The sequence below is a fragment of the Enhydra lutris genome, unplaced genomic scaffold, assembly GCF_002288905.1.
Source record: "Enhydra lutris kenyoni isolate GAN:26980312 unplaced genomic scaffold, ASM228890v2 scaffoldscaffold4, whole genome shotgun sequence".
In the NCBI taxonomy this organism is placed as follows: Eukaryota; Metazoa; Chordata; class Mammalia; order Carnivora; family Mustelidae; genus Enhydra; species Enhydra lutris.
Window position 1 is genome coordinate 17059213 of NW_019154088.1, and position 18381 is coordinate 17077593.

General features: G+C 38.2%; 2 protein-coding genes across 2 annotated transcripts in view; one reads left to right on the top strand and one right to left on the bottom strand.

The window, feature by feature from the left end:
- LOC111162137 (SHC adaptor protein 4) overlaps positions 1-18381 on the bottom strand; it is a 131673-nt gene that overhangs the window by 50057 nt on the left and 63235 nt on the right. Inside the window, exons 3-4 of the mRNA XM_022526334.1 lie at positions 10705-10768; positions 7033-7152 (exon numbers count right to left, since the gene is read on the bottom strand). Coding sequence (XP_022382042.1) covers positions 7033-7152; positions 10705-10768 — 184 coding nt within the window. The remainder of the gene's footprint in view (positions 1-7032; positions 7153-10704; positions 10769-18381) is intronic.
- LOC111162148 (EP300 interacting inhibitor of differentiation 1) lies at positions 556-2356 on the top strand. The gene has a single exon (XM_022526340.1). It carries the CDS (start codon positions 651-653, stop codon positions 1224-1226), a length of 576 nt encoding a protein of 191 aa, XP_022382048.1. The 5' UTR covers positions 556-650; the 3' UTR covers positions 1227-2356.

Sequence of the window (18381 nt, forward strand, 5' to 3'; positions counted from 1 at the left end):
AAAAACAAAACACCCACATAAAATAAGATTCTTCCACGAGGACGTATCTGAGAAAATAAATGGAACCAAGTACTTCTTCAGCATATATCTTTTTAAGATAGATAATATCTTTATTTGTGAATTTAACTTTTTTTAAGATGGGGCAAACAGAAGCGCTGAATGCATGAGTTCTCAGTATGTTGTTGTGTGGCTGGGAACACTGTGATTTGGAGGTGTGGATTTAGAAGTGCATAGATGAAAGGTGGTTAAAGCCTTGGAGCAGAGGCGATTGCTGGGGTGAGAGGAAGAGGAGCAGGAGGAGAGAGCAGAAGGGGGAAGGAGCAGGGGGAGGACTAAAAGTTGTTACAGAGGCCACGTGCAGTATTTTCAAGTTCACAGCATCATTAGCAGCGGAACGGGTAAGCAAAGCGCAGATTAAGGAACTCTTAAACGCCGGGGGTCTAGCTACGGAATTTGAACCCACCGAAAGGGGGACCACGCCTCACAGCAGCTCCCACCCGAGGGGCACGCCAAGCGGGAGGCGTAGTCTGGGGGTCGCGCAAACGCACGGGGTCACGCAAGCGCGCAGCGTTGGCGCACGCGCAGAACCGCTCGGCCGCGTAGCTCCGGTTTTGCAAAAACGCTTTGCAAGAGCTTGAGCTGCTTGGACAATGTCGGAAATGAACGAGCTGTCCGAGCTGTATGAAGAGAGCAACGACCTGCAGATGGACGTGATGCCCGGCGAGGGTGACCTTCCGCAGATGGAGGTAGGCAGCGGGAGCCGGGAGCCGTCCCCGAATCCCTCCCGCATCGGGGCCCCGCCACAGCTCGAGGAGGAAGGCCCCATGGAGGAGGAGGCGGCCCAGCCAATGGCGGAACCGCAGGGTGGACGAGGCCTTGCTCAGCGGCCCAGCCCTGGGGAGCAGCCGGGCCAGCTCGCGGGCCCTGACTTCGAGAGCGAGGACGAGGGCGAGGAATTTGATGACTGGGAGGACGACTATGATTATCCCGAAGAGGAGCAGCTGAGCGGCGCAGGCTACAGAGTATCCGCAGCCCTGGAAGAAGCCAACAAGATGTTTCTGAGAACATCCAGAGCAAGGGAAGCAGCCCTGGATGGCGGGTTTCAAATGCATTATGAGAAGACCCCGTTTGATCAGTTGGCTTTTATCGAAGAGCTTTTTTCCCTTATGGTTGTCAATCGCCTGACCGAAGAACTCGGCTGTGATGAGATTATTGACAGAGAGTAATTAAATGCTGTTAAAAGAGGAGGAAACTACTTGAGGAGAGACCCAACATTCCACTGCCTTTTGGGTTCATTCCAGATCGTACGGTGCCAATGAAAAACTTGATCCTCAAAAAAAAATTTTTTTTTGCGTGTGGTGGTTGTTTTGCAGAATATAATAGGGCAGTGACTGCACAGTTAGGAAAAGGAATTGTTAAAGAATCAGGAGAAGAAACATCTTAGGATTGTGGAAATCTGTTTTCAAGAATGCTCCCGAAACACCCGTGGCTTTGACTTTGTCATTGATCCAGATTATTTTCCTTGCATTGGGGAAAATACCTTTCACATTTCACTGTAAGGAATGGTTTTGCAAGAATAAGTTATGACCAAGACAAACAGGTACAAGACCCCAGTGATATTAATTACGTAAGAAAAAGTAACTAATACATCCAATTTAGGACTCAAGATTTCTGAATCATTTGGACTGAAAGCCTACTGAGAGCCTCTTGAGAGAACTCTGAAGATTCTACTTTGTGGTCTGTCCAAGCTAGTGATCAGAGGCTGAATTTTTAGTGTAAAATAAATTGGGTATTCTTCAGTATCCCCAAAAGATAAGAAAACCCAAAAAGAAATAGGTATCACGTATGCTGTATCTCAAAATGTGTTTTCAAGAGCATCTGAAATTTTGTCTGTACATGTATCTTGATCGTTTATAAGGCTATTGTGATCTATAATTCAAGGAAATTCATTGTCTTACCATTTTTAAAACTCAAAAATTGAAACATCCATAATAAAACATCAAATTTAGTCATGAAAATGTATGTGAAAGAACAAAACAAACGATTTCTAATACTCCTACGTAATAGAGAAATTGTTTTACTTGCTCTCTGTTTTTTCATTTAATTTTACAGGTGAAAAACTTAGGTTGAACTTCATAACATAAGAACTGTTAAAGTGAAAATGTCAAGTAAAAGGAAAGCCCTACATCTAAAAAAAAAAAAAGACTGAGCAATTATGCCCTCAACCTTTAAAAGTTTTAAACCTGCCCAGAAATCCATCTCAGTTTCTGAAGTTTCCCTCTGTCTCCTCCTCTAATTAAGTTTGTTATTGGTTATGCACCAGCATTCAAGATAATAAAATTTCTTGTTCTGTGTACTTTGTTTGGCCAAGAGTATTGTTCACATACTTTAAACACTACTTTTTATTGTATTGTGCTATTTTATTTTATTACTGAAGTCACTTTATGATTTAAATTTAACCACTGTTTATAAGGGAAAGTGCTCCAGCTTCAAATACCTGATTTATAAAATAACTTGTGGATATTAAACTTGGCAAATTCCTATAAAAGAATTTGCCAGCCTGAGAAAACCTGTTCTATTAGTGGCATGTTGCTGTGGTTTTTAAGGCTCTGAAATTGTATAAGAATAATAATTATGTCAGAAAGCTGTGCCCAGTAAAACTGTGTATCAGTAGGTCTGATGATCAACAAAAAGGTACCATCTGCTCCTTATGGCAGTAAAGGACACATAAAACACTACAACTCAGCCTTATTTATATTACAGTCATCTTTTAGTTTAAGTAAGGGGTTTCTTTTCTGTAAAGTAGAGGACTGATAAGGGTGATCATAATTATTTAAATACCAGCTTGGTAAGGAAGAGGATAGATAGAGGAGGAAATAATAGAAGTGAGATGTTAGTACTTAACCATCTGAATCCTGCCAATTCCATGCCTCACTTTCACTGCATTTTCAAACAGCTTATAGCTGCAACTCGATGAGTCTGGATAGATAATTGCTTGTATGATGTGAACTAACTGAATTTGAGGGTGGGACTAGGATGCCAGGACACAGGTAACTGACCAGTTGCATGTACCTCCAGATAAAGATGTCAGGAAATAGAAAAAAAAAAAAAAAAAAACAATGAGGAAGTGTGATTAGGTTCCTCTATGGGACTGAGTAGGGAGCAAGAGGAGAGGAAAAGAAAACCACTCCCTGTTGGGTTGGAAAGCTCATTTTGGGGAGAAAGACCTGGACAACATGATGGACCCCTGTTGATGGTTGGATTGCTGGTCTTGGAAAAATAGACCATAATCTGAGAGATCACTGAAATTAATACTTGTTTGTATTTACTGAGATAGAAAATGGTAGCATTTTAACACCCCTTTGAAAGTGTAAAATCACTTGTTTTAAAGGTTAAAGTTAACACTTAATTGAAACCAGCCTAACCTGGTTCAAATCTGGGCCGATGGGAACTAAAGAAAGGAGTTCTAGAGAGATTCCGCTCCTTATTTTGTGAACAGGGGAAAGGGTGGGGATGTGGAATGGGGAGAGGGAACATTGAAAAGCTTATGAGTATGTAGGGTGATTGGGGGGGGTGGATAGTTTTCTGGATCTATGATTATAATAAATTCTTGCTTAGATCAGATTGTCCTACATTGGCTACCCTAAGGACATAGATCTATTTTGTTTGCCTCATGCTTAAAATTTTAGTTCTTAATTAAAGACCAACATCTCATAATCCAGAGAGAGCTGCAAAACTGCCAGATTTCCATTTTCTAGCCCCACAAAAGTTGATCCGGTAGCCCTTGACCCATAGTTATATGGGAAAAAGTATCCAATTTCCTTTTACATGGGGAAGGTATTGTACTACCATGTTTCCCAGTGTTGTCTCCACAACATGGAGGCCAAGTGGAAGTCACCATTTATCATTATGCTTGGGCCATTGGTTTTCTTGTAGCTGGACAATAAGCACTACCTGCCTGGCCTCTCTTCATGGAGACTAAAGGATGTCTCCATTTTTTGCCTGGTTTACCTTCTCTATCTCTATTACCCTTCTCAGTAACATTTCGCCAGCTGTTAGAATTGATGGTAGGATCACAGATAAGAGTAAAGAATAGTGGGAGCGGAAGCTACCGAGGTTGACATTTTTTTTGCTTAAGCCCCTAACATATTAAAGTATGACAGGCAAGTCTTGCTTGAATTTTTAAAACAAGGAATATACAAAAATCTCTAAAACTTGCTTTTGCAAAATGTATTTTCCATCCTAAAATAAGGTAAGTTTTAAAAATTGCAAGCATTACGTGTTTAATATTTTATTTTCTGCCTCTGAGGTTCTTTGAGACATTTTCTGGGAGTGAATGGTTATATTCCTGAAGATGTTCTCAGCGGCTGAAGATGAATGTGAACCATCTGACCCATAAATACTGTCATCTATGAATGTATCTGTAAACTTGTTTGTTTTCAGTCCAAAGTATGGCTTAGAAGTTGGGACAGGGGAGGCATTAATATTTCTTGGTAATTATCTTAGAATGTCAAAGGTAGCTTTCTTTAAGGAGAATTCAATTAGTAAATCATTTCTCATGTACATCTATAAGGTCGCTTCTCTGCTGCCTTCATTCCTTGAACATTTTACTTGTCTTTTTTTTTTTTTTTTTTTTAGAATTTATTTATTTATTTGACAGAAATCACAAGTAGGCAGAGAGGCAGGCGGTGGGGGTGGGGGAGACAGGCTCCCCACCGAGCAGAGAGCCCGATGTGGGACTCGATCCCAGGACCCAGGGATCATGTCCTGAGCTGAAGGCAGAGGCTTTAACCCACTGAGCCACCCAGGCACCCCTTTACTTGCCCTTTTGATGGGATTTACAAAGCTGCTTGAGTGAAGCATCCACAGTCACACATCTTTTTTATGCCTCCCCTCCCCCTGACCACCACCAAGCCATTTCCCCTAGGCCTGCAGAATGGTTCAAAATTATTTTTAAAAATCAGCACCTGGGTATGAGGTCAATGAGATCCTAACTTTGTTCCTCACTCCAGCAGTGGGCTGAACACATTCCCATTCCATGCCACCAGTGCGGAAAAGAATCTCACTTCCAGAGGCACTCATTGCTATAACTACGGGTAGTGGAAGCCACCCATGCCCGCTGTCCCTACTTCTATTTCTCCAGAAAGATGAAGGGCACTTGACAATACCCCCTCTAATTGCAGTAGCCCAGAAAAACTGTAGTAGAAGAGAAAGAGAAATGAAAGAAGAGAAGAGAAAGAAATGAGAATAAACTGTGCCTCCTACCACACACAATCCTACTCTTCCTAAATTCCCCACTCCTTCAGTCACCTCACAGAAAAAAACATTTTTTAAAATGCTCATTATATTCTGCACATAAGGCCATCACCATGACGGCTGTAGATTTACCTGCTCTTCCTCCTCTACAAAATTCTGAGATAATTCAAGTGCTTCTCTACTCAATGAGATCTCACAGCTCAAGGAAATAAGCACCCCCTGGTACCATACACATGGGTGAAAACTAAAAATGAATTTTACATTCACAAATGTCTTATGGGCAAAGCATCTGAAAGATTGAATGACTATTTTCCTTCCACGTAGATTTGTTGCATTGTCCAAGCACAGCCTCAAATGTTCTACTGTCATTATACATTAATGATATCACCTCTCTTGGATAATCAATCTGGGCCCAGCTAGACAGGAATTTATTTTGAAATATTTCCTATTAAGCATTTTCCTCTATGGAGTTTTATAGTACTGTGGAAGCAATATATTTTACTCTCCTTTTGAACTGAGAAAATAAAGCAGCCCTCAAAACTGCAAGTGAATTTTTTGGCAAAAACATTGGAGTAAAAAAAATGTATATAACTGTATTTATATGTTACTGAAAATTTTATAATTTTATGTTCTTAAATTTTGTTTTCCCTGTCAAGTACCGAGTTTATGAAAATGTCTCAAGGAAATAGGAAAAATGTTTAAGTAAATAATAATAATAGGTACTGCGCTATGCTAAGTGATTTACATTGATGATCTTACTTAATCCTCTAAATAACCCAATGAGACACACTATTGCTATATCCATCCTTTCAGAAACTCTGCGAATCGGTACTATAATCTCATTTCACTAATGAGGAAAATTGAGTGGTAGAGTAACTTGCTTGTTAATGGCTGAGCCAGGATTTCAACCTATATGTGACCTCCAAGCCCAAGGGTGTTTTATCACAGCCAACTACACATTCAACCTTCCACGAGTCCCTGATCAACGGGACTCCATAGAGTAAAACCTTAAGTGCTAAGAACCTCAAATCATAACACACTAGACCAAGAAGAATTTGACTCTAACACACATAAATAACCCGATATAAGGAATTTAGCTTAGAAAACAGGAAGCAAGTCAAACAGTGCCCTAGTTGAAGGTACACATTTAGTCCAGTGCCTGTATATCTTCTATATTTGCTTCAGGGTTGCTGTTTTTTGAGAAATAAGGTTCACAGTGAGAACTCAGGCATACCATGGTAACATAAATCATCAAAGAAGGAAAAAAAAGTGTTTATGTAATAACATTTTACAAAGCATTTCAACCTTAAAAGCTGGAAGAAAATGTTTTATGCTTAAATTTCAGTTTGCTAGAATATTAACCCTAACATCACCCTTCCCCTCTGTCCCTCATTTGCACCATCCATCCAACACACAGTCTGTTAATTCTGAAAATGGAATTGCTTTCCCTTTTGGGGAGCACTGGTGGAAAGTAATAAACAAGTGACTCAAGAATATGATCTACCAAATGCTCTGTACGATGTTATTTGTACCTTAGTCCCTATTACAAAGCCAATTAGGTAGAGGCAAGTATACAAGCAGTTAATGGCCAGTGATGGGTTAATAATACTGTTGTTCTAATTATTGTTATGCATAAATCCTTGGCAGATTTTTTCCCCCCTTGTGTCTTATTAAATTTAAGGCACACTCTGTCTGAAACTTTATTTTCTTGATTATGCTGACTCTTCTAGAAAAATACATGATATGTTAAACTCGAAATGACCATCATGATCTTACCTGTTGGTTGTCAATATTCATCAATGTGAGGCTGCATGTTGAGATGGTCAGTTTAATGTTCATTCCAGAAAACTGAAGATTACTTTTGCCAAGAACTGTTGATAGGAACTTAACCGGAGGCTTTAAAAAATAGCGAAACAACACTTCAAGTTAAGGATTTTGTTACAGACTAATATTAATCTTTTAAGTATTAAAAATGGATCAAAACACATGCTCTTCCTCTCTATTTTACTTTACACAAAACAGATAAGATGGAATCCTTCTTTTAAAAAAAAAAAGTTTCATTTATTTATTTATTTATTAAAGATTTTATTTATTTATTTGACAGACGGAGATCACAAGTAGGCAGAGAGGCAGGCAGGGGCGTAGGGAAGCAGGCTCCCTGCCGAGCAGAGAGCCCAATGTGGGAATCGATCCCAGGACCCTGGGATCATGACTTGAGCCGAAGGCACCAGCTTAACCCACTGAGCGACCCAGGCGCCCCTAAAAAAAAAAAGTTTTTAAAAATAGAATGCACCCAATTTTTTAGGAAGTAGTGAAATCTGAGCCCTCAGAACTTTTCTGGTACGTTTCCTTCTCCCCAAGTGTTGGGAGTAGGGGTCTGATTTAAATGAAAGGAATTCCTTGAGAGTTCGGGCTAGCTGAACTCTCCAGTCCCTTTGAACACCAGTCTAAAAAAAGAAAGAATTGCTGTCTAGGTTTTTTGTGATCATTAAAAAAAAAAAAAAAAGGTATGGAAAACACACATACCAAACATATGGGACACAGTGAAAGAGGAGCTAAAGGAGGAATTTATAACCACAAACTCATACATTAAAAAAGAAGAAAGCTCTCAAATCAAGAACCTAGATTTACAACTTAAGGAATTCAAAAAAAGAAGAACAAATTAAACTCAAAGCTAGTAGAAGGAAGGAAATAATAAAGATTAGAGCAGAGATCAATGACACAGAGACGAGAAGAATATAGAGAAAATCAATGAAACCAAAAGTTAGTCCTTCAAAAAGATCAACAAAATTGACCAAGCTTTAGCTAGATGGACTCAGAAAAAAAGAAAGGAGACTCAAAGCACTAAAATCAGGAACAAAAGTTTGGGTGGGGGGAGGAAGCGGAATGTAACTACCAATTCAACAGAGACAAAAAGGATTATAAGAGAGTGCTATGAACAATTGCACATTAACAAACTGGAGTGCCTGGATAAAATACACAAATTCCTAGAAACATTAAACCTATGAAGACTTCATCATGAAGAAATGGAAAATCTAGATAGAAAAACAACTACTAGAAAAACAAATGCAGAAACAACCACAATACTACAAAATAACCAGTGTTGGAAAGGACATGGAGAAATAGAAATTCTGTATACTATTGGTAGACATGTACAATGATACAACAGCTATGGAAAATAGGATAGCCGTTCCCAGTTCCTCAAAAAAATCAAAAATAGTATTACCATATGATCCAGCAATTCTACCACTTATTATCTCCCCCAAGAACTGGGGGGAGGGACTTGAATAGATAGTTGTATATCCACATTCACAGCAGTGTTATTCACAAAAGCTAGAACATAGAAACTAACCAAGTATCCATCAACAGATGAATGGATAAGCAAAATGTGGTACTTACATACAATGGAATAGTATTCAGCCTTAAAAAGGGAAGAAAGTCTTTTTTTAAAATTTAAATTCAATTTAATTAACATATACTGTATTATGAGTTTCAGAGGTAGAATTTAGTGATTAATCAGTTCTGTACCACACTCAGTGCTCATTATTTCAAGTGCCCTCTTTAATGCCCACCACCCAGTTAAAAAAATATGGAACACTTCATGAATTTGCATGTTATCCTTGCCCAGAGGCCATACTAATCTTCTCTGTATCATTCCAATTTAGTAGATGTGCTGCCAAAACGAGCATGGGAGGGAATTCTGACACATGCCACAGCATGGATGCATGTTGGGAACATTATGTGGAGTGAAATAATCCAGTCACAAAAAGACAAATACTGTATGATTCCACTTGGATGAGGTACTTAGACCAGTCAAATTCATAGAGACAGAAAGTAGAATGGTGGCCGTCAGGGCTAGAGAAATGGTGGAATGGGATTGTTTAATGTGTATAGAGTTTCAATTTTACTGGACAGGGGCAATGGTGGCACAATGATGTGAATGTACATAATATCACTGAGCAGTACGCTTAACAATGGTTAAAATTTTGTTATGCATATTTCACCACAATTTTTTAAATTGGGAGGAAAAAGAGTATAAAGATATATAGTGCACCAAGGGTCCCTGGCATGTATTAAGTATGCAATAAATGCTAGCTATCAAAGGAAATTAACTCAATATTTTTTTTCTGTCCATGTGTACTTTCTGGAAAGATAATAATCTCATTTGTTTTGTTCTACTTTGTTTTGGGGTGTGAACTCCCTATTCTTGAAATAAGAGTCTTACATGAGTGAGCCCATTTGTTGGGATCACCCAGTAAAAGCATCTTATTTGCAGAGGTTATAAGAGGCAGGAGGAAGCCAGAAACTACTTTGGGGCCATGGGTTTTGTCAAAGAAATCAGTAAATAGGGGGTTCTAATAGGATCCAAAGGCCCCTTATCAGTGTTTTTCCATGCCATGTGGCTCATTTGAGTAACCCTTGGTGACACTGGGTTCAGCTCTATGCAAAATAATGAAGAATAATAAAGAATGAGGCAGGGTGGTATGGAAATAAAGAACCAAGCTAGAAGTCTGAAGACCTGGCTTCTATCGCTGTCTCTCACCTTCATCATCTGATTGACTCAAGGCAAATGTCTTCTGAACCAGTCTAGCAGCTGGCAAAATGGGAGGGTTGGCCTGGAAGATCTCTAAAAATTCCTTCTCAAACAATCTACAAGTCCATGATTTACATAGTTATGAAGACCTTTTGCCCCTCCCCTTTGGACATTCTAAAACAACTAAATGTTCTCGGGTTAACAACTAAATAGCAATAATACTAATTACCATTGCTGTTGAAAGCCTAATATATGCCAGACACTGAAATGATAGATACCATTTCATTTAATTCTACACAACTCTATAAAGTTTGTACTCTTTTCTCCCATTTTACAGATGGGGAAACCAATGATCCAAAAGGTGAAAGGACTTGTCCAAGATCACACGGTAGCTGGTAGGGTCAGGATTTAAATCCAAGTCTATGTAACATCAAATCTTATGCTATTTTTCAGCAGGAAAAGTTCCTTCTACTCGTGTTATCTCATCCCTACCAGCACCCACATTTCCATTTGAAAATGGGCCAAGAAGTCTAAAAATTCTATGCAGAATAGATACAGTATAAAATATTGAAACTGGAAGGTACCGCACTGAACATCTGGTTCAACTTCACTTTACAGGAGCAAGAATGAGGTCTCAGAGAGAGGAGATACCAGGCTCAAAAGTAAGTAAACACCCAGAACTGAAACCCAGATTTTTTTTACTTAAACCCCAGGTGCTCTCTCCATTCTGTTGCTCAAGGCATCATAGTGTCAGACAAGTCAGAAAAATTTGAGAGACAAGACCAACTTTCAGTGCATTTCTGATAGGCCAACTGGTAGAGATCATTCTGCACTTCAGCTCCTATGGTAGAATGAACTAACAACATTCCCCCAGTTAGAGAAACAGAGAACAAGAACACCACACCAATATTTACCTTTCGCTTTTTAATGGCTCCATTTGCCCCAGAGACAGCTTCACACAGGCGACTTATTGCTTCCCTACAGAACAGAAACCATATAAAGATTTAGTGTACTAACATACAGTAAATGTTCAATAAACGTCAGCAAGTATTACAAACAAAATGTGCACACACATAATGGTGAGTCTGACATAAATGACCTTCCCCTATCCCCATGGGATTAAGCATTGCACTTAGTCCCTCTGCCATTCAAACAGCAACCCCCAACACACACACACACACACAAAACCCGGCAACACCCTAATGCTGGAAAAAAAAAAATCACTTTACAATAAGGAGTCCTACTATTCACCTTCTTGATCTCTTTTTTCCTTGGATTTTCAGGTTTGGTGTTTAGCAATGTTAATTTTTAACCAAAAAGGAGGGGTAAGAACTTTGTTGTTTGGGAACACTTTGATTTTACTTCTAGCAAAATCTTCTCTGTGGTGTTATGAATAAAAAGCTTCCTGGTATCTCAGCACCAAAGGCGATGAAATACAAAAGAATCTGATACCAGAGGAAGTTTAAAAGGACCAGGAGAGAATTGAACTTCAAGGTGGTCTCAAATGGAGCCTTATTGACTGAGATACTGCTACAAGCCATTGAGCTTTCACGTAATTTCACAGAAGAAATGAAAATCAATAACAAATTTCCTCCTTTGCTTCCCCCCGCCCCCTTACTCTGTATTGTACTTCCTGAGAGAAGGGCACCACTAAAATACGAAGTTGTTCCTTAATGGAAGTGGTGAACAATTTGGCGCCCTCCTCTCCAGAAATGGAGTTAGAGCTAAGAGCTTTTGTCTCTGGAACTCCGCATTCACAACGGCTGGAGCTTTTGCTCAGTGTAATCTGAATCATAACCTTGCGGCTTTCAACCCATATATTAAACTTTTCACAAAGCACATCTCTAAACTCTTCCCTGGATCACTGGAGATCAGTGTTTAAATTAGTAAACTGAATTAGTACACACACACACACATAAGCGCACATGCAACCTTGAATCACAATTTTTATACACATTTCATGAAAAAAATTTTCTTTGAGGTATTTTTGATTCCTAAAGGGGGGGAAGAACACTCAGAGGAATGCAGAAGAGATAATCTATCTCCCTCTCTATCCATATAGAGAGATGTATAATCAGACAGATAGAGATACATAGACACAGATATATTAGTGAAGATTTATGTTTTCAATGTTCTTCTAGTAGAGACTTTGGAAAGATAAGTAGAATTCCCAAAGATTCTAGGCACCATTTTAGATTCATAATGTGTATTTTAGTTCAGATTTCTTTGGGGAGGGGCGGATATATGAAATTCTTCAAGGTATTCTCTTGTCTGACTTTTGCATGCAGCCAACACACAGAATGGCTTTTTGGTTTAGCCTACTTTCTCAGGATTTTATATTTATATTTATGGTTTCCGTAGGATTCCAACCTTTGTTCTCTGGATGAAAACAGAAGGACTGCTCAGAGAGTTAGGCTCTTTGCTTGGTTGATTGATGTTTGAGTCATCCTAATGATTATTCAATAATTGATGAGATACATAATAATTCATCTGAATTAGCCTCTGGTGTTGCCAAAATAACTAGCCCAGGCAACTATGCTGTTGATATTTAATAAAGAGGGATTATAGAAAAGGTATTATCAGATCCTTTACTCCTCGAGAGCCAACTGGGGTGCTGTGGTCTAAAAAGCTCCTTGTAAACGGTTTGAAATAAAAGTAGAAACAAAGATGGGCATTGATGCTGCAAGTATAACAAGAGTTATCATTGGACATTGTTACTTTTATAAAGCACCTTGTAGTTTTACAAAGTGCTTTCTCGGGCATTGTTTTCTTGATTCTCACACAGTCGATGTCGTCCATCTGTTATAGCAGAGCTGTAAACGGGAATTAAAAGGAGCATTTTATGCTGTGAGTACCTCTCGAGGACAGTTCGGAAGGATGAACCTTCCTGGCAGAGTGGAGTCTGGAAATTCCAGACAGAGGGAAGAGCATGTGTAAAGACACGAAAATATAAATCATCAAGATGGGAGGGGACCTACGAGTACTTTGATATCGCTGGACCACGAAGTGTGGAAGAACAAGAGTGAATGAGAGATGGGAGGAGAGTCTGAAAACTTTTTCTGTAAAGGGCCAAACAATAAATTTTTTAGCCTTTCCTCTGTTTCAACTACTCAACTCTGCCATTGTAACTCAAAAGCAGCGGTAGACAATATGTAAACAAACGGGCCTGGCTGTGTTCCAATAAAACTCTATTTCTGAAAGCAGGTAGCTGGCTGTATTTAGCCTAAGGGTCATAGTTTGCCAACCCCCGGATTAGATAATTCACACAGAAGAGATAGAAATAGTTCAGTTTTAAAAAACAGGAAAATGTTCACATTCATTACAATTTTAACATTGAAAATTAAAACAACTACAAGATACTTCATGTTCATTAAGTTAGCAAAAAAGAGAAGTACAAATGTGCTATTAGGGAAGACGGGAAAAGTCCACTTCAAGGGTACTTATCCATTGCTGGGGGTCCTGATTAGTATTAATACAGTCTTTCTATAGAGTGATTTCGTAAAAGACGATAAATCTCTTAACCTTTATCAGAGCGTTTGACAAGGGGAGGAGAATTTGTATTGAAATAGCATTGAGTATGTATATAGTATCAATATCTATTTTAGAGTAAAAAACCAACTCCATAGTTTGTGATATAGATGTAAAACTCATCAATATAAATATTTCCCCTTGGAATGTTAAGTGTGAAGACTATAGAAATAAGGGTCTATATAAATTAGCGGGGGAAAAGTAGAACATAGAATGGCATACACTCCTTAGTAGCAGCTACATAAAATTAATTCTGTCTAAATAGTGATATAGAAAGCACTTATGAACAACGACTTGGTTTGTGTGTGTGTGTGTGTGTGTGTGTGTGTGTGTGTGGTTTATTGTTCCCTGTTTTTATTCTATTGATATTTAGCTGTAACCAATGTTATGTTTTCCCTTCACCGTGCACTTAATTGAATAAATAATCATTTAAAATATTAAAAGAATGCAAACTAATTTCAAGAGTTTTGCCTCTCTGCTGTGAAAATGTGAAGGCATGTCAAAGATATCTCCATGAAGAGGGGCGACAGCCTTTCCCCTTTTTGCCAACACTCCCAGAGAGATGGGTCAATGTTCATGTTACAGATAAGAAAAGATCTTTGTTTCTATCTCTGTCCCATCCCAACTTAGCCTTTAACTCCTCCATCTTTATGGCTTCGAAATCCAGATTTATTTTTTCCATTTATTTGGTAGGTTTGCTTATTTCCTTTCTTTAAAATTTCATAAAGAAGAAAATCTTGACCAGTTTTAGTAACGCTTTCACAATAGACCCTACCTTGAGATTGAGGCACAACGCCATTGCAGGGAGCCTGGTTTTTAATGAGGGAACGGCTGCTATTTATATGGCCGGAGCTGGTACTATGTACCTTAAATGTACATCATCTCCTTTATTCTTAACGATGTCATTTCAATCTTCAGTTCTTTATGATTCCACTCAACAAAGACCTGTAGAAGTGATTATTTTGGTATTTGGAGATGATACATTTGACAATTTTTTGGAAAACTTTTTTCACTCCATACTCAAATGTGCTTTATTGTCAAGTGCATATTTAGATTTGGTTCTTGAATTGTAATGGTGATCTGCTGCTTTTTCTTTTAATAAAGTTTGACTCAAATATCTGACTTTTTTAAATGAGTTAACCAAAGAAGTACAGCTACTTTTCCATACTAGCCTTGCATTTCTTCCCTAAATTCCATTTAGCTTAGATCATTTTTTACTCTGATTTTTAATTCCACAAAATAACTTCAGAATCGATTACAAGTTGAGTATAACAATTAGTGTTTTAACTTCATAGAATATCTCATTGTGACATTTTCCCTGATATGTAAAGCAGTCCATTGGCAAAAGTGTACATAGTTTCCTTCTAATTTGTAAGATTATATTTAGTGACATTCTTTTTTCTGATTGTCAAAGATTCTCACAGCAGGCATTCTTATGCCTAAGAATGTTTCTGAAAGTTGCACCACTAATGCTACTTGCCAAGTTGAGTGTACAGAAAGTTTTCTCATCTCTTGTTCAAGTTAATCAACATCAAGCATTGTGAATACTTTAGGGTAAGATTGTAGTGCAGAATGCAGAAATCTTGTCCCCGGGAAATTTGCAGGTGGTAGATTGGGTTTTTTTCCCCCTACTCCCTGAGCTCTGTTAGTTCTGTCTGCAGTAGATCTAATGTTTGAATAAATCAGATGTCTAATAAATGTTTTAAAAAATGTCATTTCAAGATAGCTATTTCATACCCGCTTTACAAATGAGGAAACCAAAGTTCCAAGAATTTAAATAACCACTTCCAAATAATGCAGCTGATGGTGGGAGAGCCAGAATACAAATCCAGTTCTGAATTCAAAACCTAATTCAAAATTAGCAAGGGAATAGGGTAAAGTGGCAGGGGTCAATTCCAGAAAAAAGCTCAAACAGATACCTTAGTCCTTTCTCAATCATTGCTTTCTCTACATTGGCTGTTACCTCCTCATGGAAGAAAAGAGCATCTAGAGTCCGGCTCTAAGCCCACATGGGCAAACATGTTCATGTATGTATGAGCACACTCACTTGGAATTTTAAAGTCAGGAACACCACAAAAAAAGAAAATCAGAGGCCAATATTCTTGATAAACATAGATGCAAAAATCCTCAACAAATATTAGCAAACCAAATTCAACAATACATTTGAAGGATCATATATTATGATCAAGTGAGACTTATTCCAGGATGTAAAGATGGTTCAACATCTGCAAATCAATCAATGTGATACTCCACATTAACAAAATGAAGGACAAAATCATATGATCTTCTCAATAGATGTAGAAAAGCATTTTATAAAATTCAACATCCATTTATGATTTTAAAAATTGTCAACTAATTGAGTATAAAAAGAATATACCTTAACATAATAAGGACCATCTATGACAAACCCACAGCTAATATCATCCTGAATGGTGAAAAGCTGAAAACCTTTCCTGTAAGATCAGGAATAAGATAAGGATGTCCACTCTCCCCACTTTTATTCAAAATAGTATTGGGGGGCGCCTGAGTGGCTCAGTGGGTTAAAGCCTCTGCCTTTAGCTCAGGTCATGATCCCAGGATCCTGGGATCGAGCCCCGCATAGGGCTTCCTGCTCAGCAGGGAGCCTGTTTCCCCTCCCCACCTCTCTGCCTGCCTCTCTGCCTGCTTGTGATCTCTGTCTGTCGGATAAATAAATAAAATCTTTAAAAAAAAATAGTAGTGGATGTCCAAGCCAGAGCACTTAAGCAAAAATAATAACAATAATAAGGAATAAAAGTCATCTAAACTGGAAAGGAAGAAGTAAAACTATCACTATTTACGGATAACATGATACTATATATAGAGAACCTTAAATTAGAGAACCACCGAAAATTATTAGGACTAATAAATGAATTCAGTAAAGTTGCATGATACAAAATTAATATTTAGAAATCTGTTGCATTTCTATGTACTAATAATGAACTATAAAAAAGAGAAATCAAGAAAACAAACCCGTAAATCAACAACACAAGAAACAACAGGTGTTGGAAAGGATGTGGAAATAAAGGAACCCTTGTGCACTATTGGTGGGAATGCAAATTGGTGCAGCCACAGTGGAAAACAGTAGGAGGGTCCTCAAAAAGTTAAAAATAAAACTGCCCTGTGATCCAGCAATCATACTACTAGGTACTTATACAGAGGATACAAAAACACTAATTCAAAGGGATACATGTACCCCTATATTTACTGCAACGTGATTTAAAATAGCCAAGATATGGAAGCAGCCCAAGTGTCCATTGACTAAAGAATGGATAAAGAAGATTTGCAATGTATATATAATATTATTCAGCCACAAAAAAGAATGAGATCCAACACTCAAAAAACAGATAATCAAGTCAAAAAATGGGCAGAAGACATAAACAAACACCAAAGAAGAAGACCTATAAATGGCTAACAGGCACATGAAAAAATGTTCATCATCACTAGCCATCAGGGAGATTCAAATCAAAACCACACTGAGATACCACCTTACACCAGTTAGAATGGCCAAAATTAACAAGAGAGTAAACAAGTGTTGGAGAGGATGTGGAGAAAGGGGAACCCTCTTACACTGTTGGTGGGAATGCAAGTTGGTGCAGCCACTTTGTAAAACAGTATGGCGATTCCTTAAGAAATTAAAAAATAAAGCTACCTTATGACCCTGCAATTGCACTACTGGGTATTTACCCCAAAGATACAGATGTAGTGAAAAGAAGGACCACCTGCACCCCAATGTTCATAGCAGCAATGGCCACAGGTGCCAAACTGTGGAAAGAGCCAAGAAGCCCTTCAACAGATGAACAGATGAAGAAGATATGGTCCATATAGACAATGGAGTATTACGCCTCCATCAGAAAGGATGAATACCCAACTTTTGTATCAACATGGACAGGACTGGAGGAGTGAAATAAGTTAAACAGAGAGAGTCAATTATCATATGGTCTTACTTCCTTATGGAGCATAAGGAACAACACAGAGGACATTGGGAGAAGGAGAGGAGAAGGTAGTTGGGGGAAATTGGAGTGGGAGATGAACCATGAGAGACTGTGGACTCTGAGAAACAAACTGAGGGTTTTGGAAGGGAGGAGGGTAGGGGGATGGGTGAGCCTGGTGGTGGGTATTAAGGAGTGCATGTATTACATGGAGCACTGGGTATGGTGCATAGACAATGAATCTTGGAACACTGAAAAAATAAAATAAAATTTAAATTTTAAAAATAGGGGAAAAAAGAATGAAATCTTGCCATTTCCAATGACATTGATGGAGCTAGGGAGTATAATGTTAAAGTGAAATAAGTTAGTCAGATAAAAACAAATATCATATGATTTCATTTATATATAGAATTTAAGAAACAAAACAAGCAAAAGTAAAAAAGAGAGAGAGAGAGACAAACAAAGAAATAGACTCTTAACTCTAGATAGAGAGCAAACTGATGGTTACCAGAGGGGAGGTGGGTAAGGGGTATGGATGAAATAGGTGATGGGGATGAAGGAGGGCACTTGCTGTGATGAGCACAGGGTGTTATATGAAAGTATTGAATAACCATATAGCACACCTGGTACTAATATAACACTACATGTTAACTAACTGGCATTAAAATAAAAACTTTAAAAATATAAAAGAAAAATCCCATTTACAATCACACCAAAAAGAATACCTAGGAATAAAATTAACCAAGAAGGTAAAGACCTGCCCACTAAAAAGTGTAAGACATTGATGAACAAAATTGAAGAAAACACACATAAATGGAAAGATATTCCATTTTCATGTATTAGAAGAATTAATATTATTAAAATGGCCATAGTTCCCAAAGCAATCCACACATTCAATGCAATCCCTATCAAAATACCAGGGCCATTTTCCACAAAACTAGAACAAATAATTCCTTCTTTTTTTTTTTTAGATTTAATTAATTTATTTATTTGCGAGAGAGAGAGAGCACATGCAAACAGGGGGTGGGGCAGAGGGAGAGGCAAAGAATCCAGAAGACTCCATGCTGAGCACAGAGCTCAATGTGGGCTTCATCTCACAACTCCTGAGATCAT

What these genes read in the sequence shown, in the direction of transcription:
- LOC111162148 (XM_022526340.1), top strand. Translation starts at nt 651, where the DNA reads ATGTCGGAAATGAACGAGCTGTCCGAGCTGTATGAAGAGAGCAACGAC.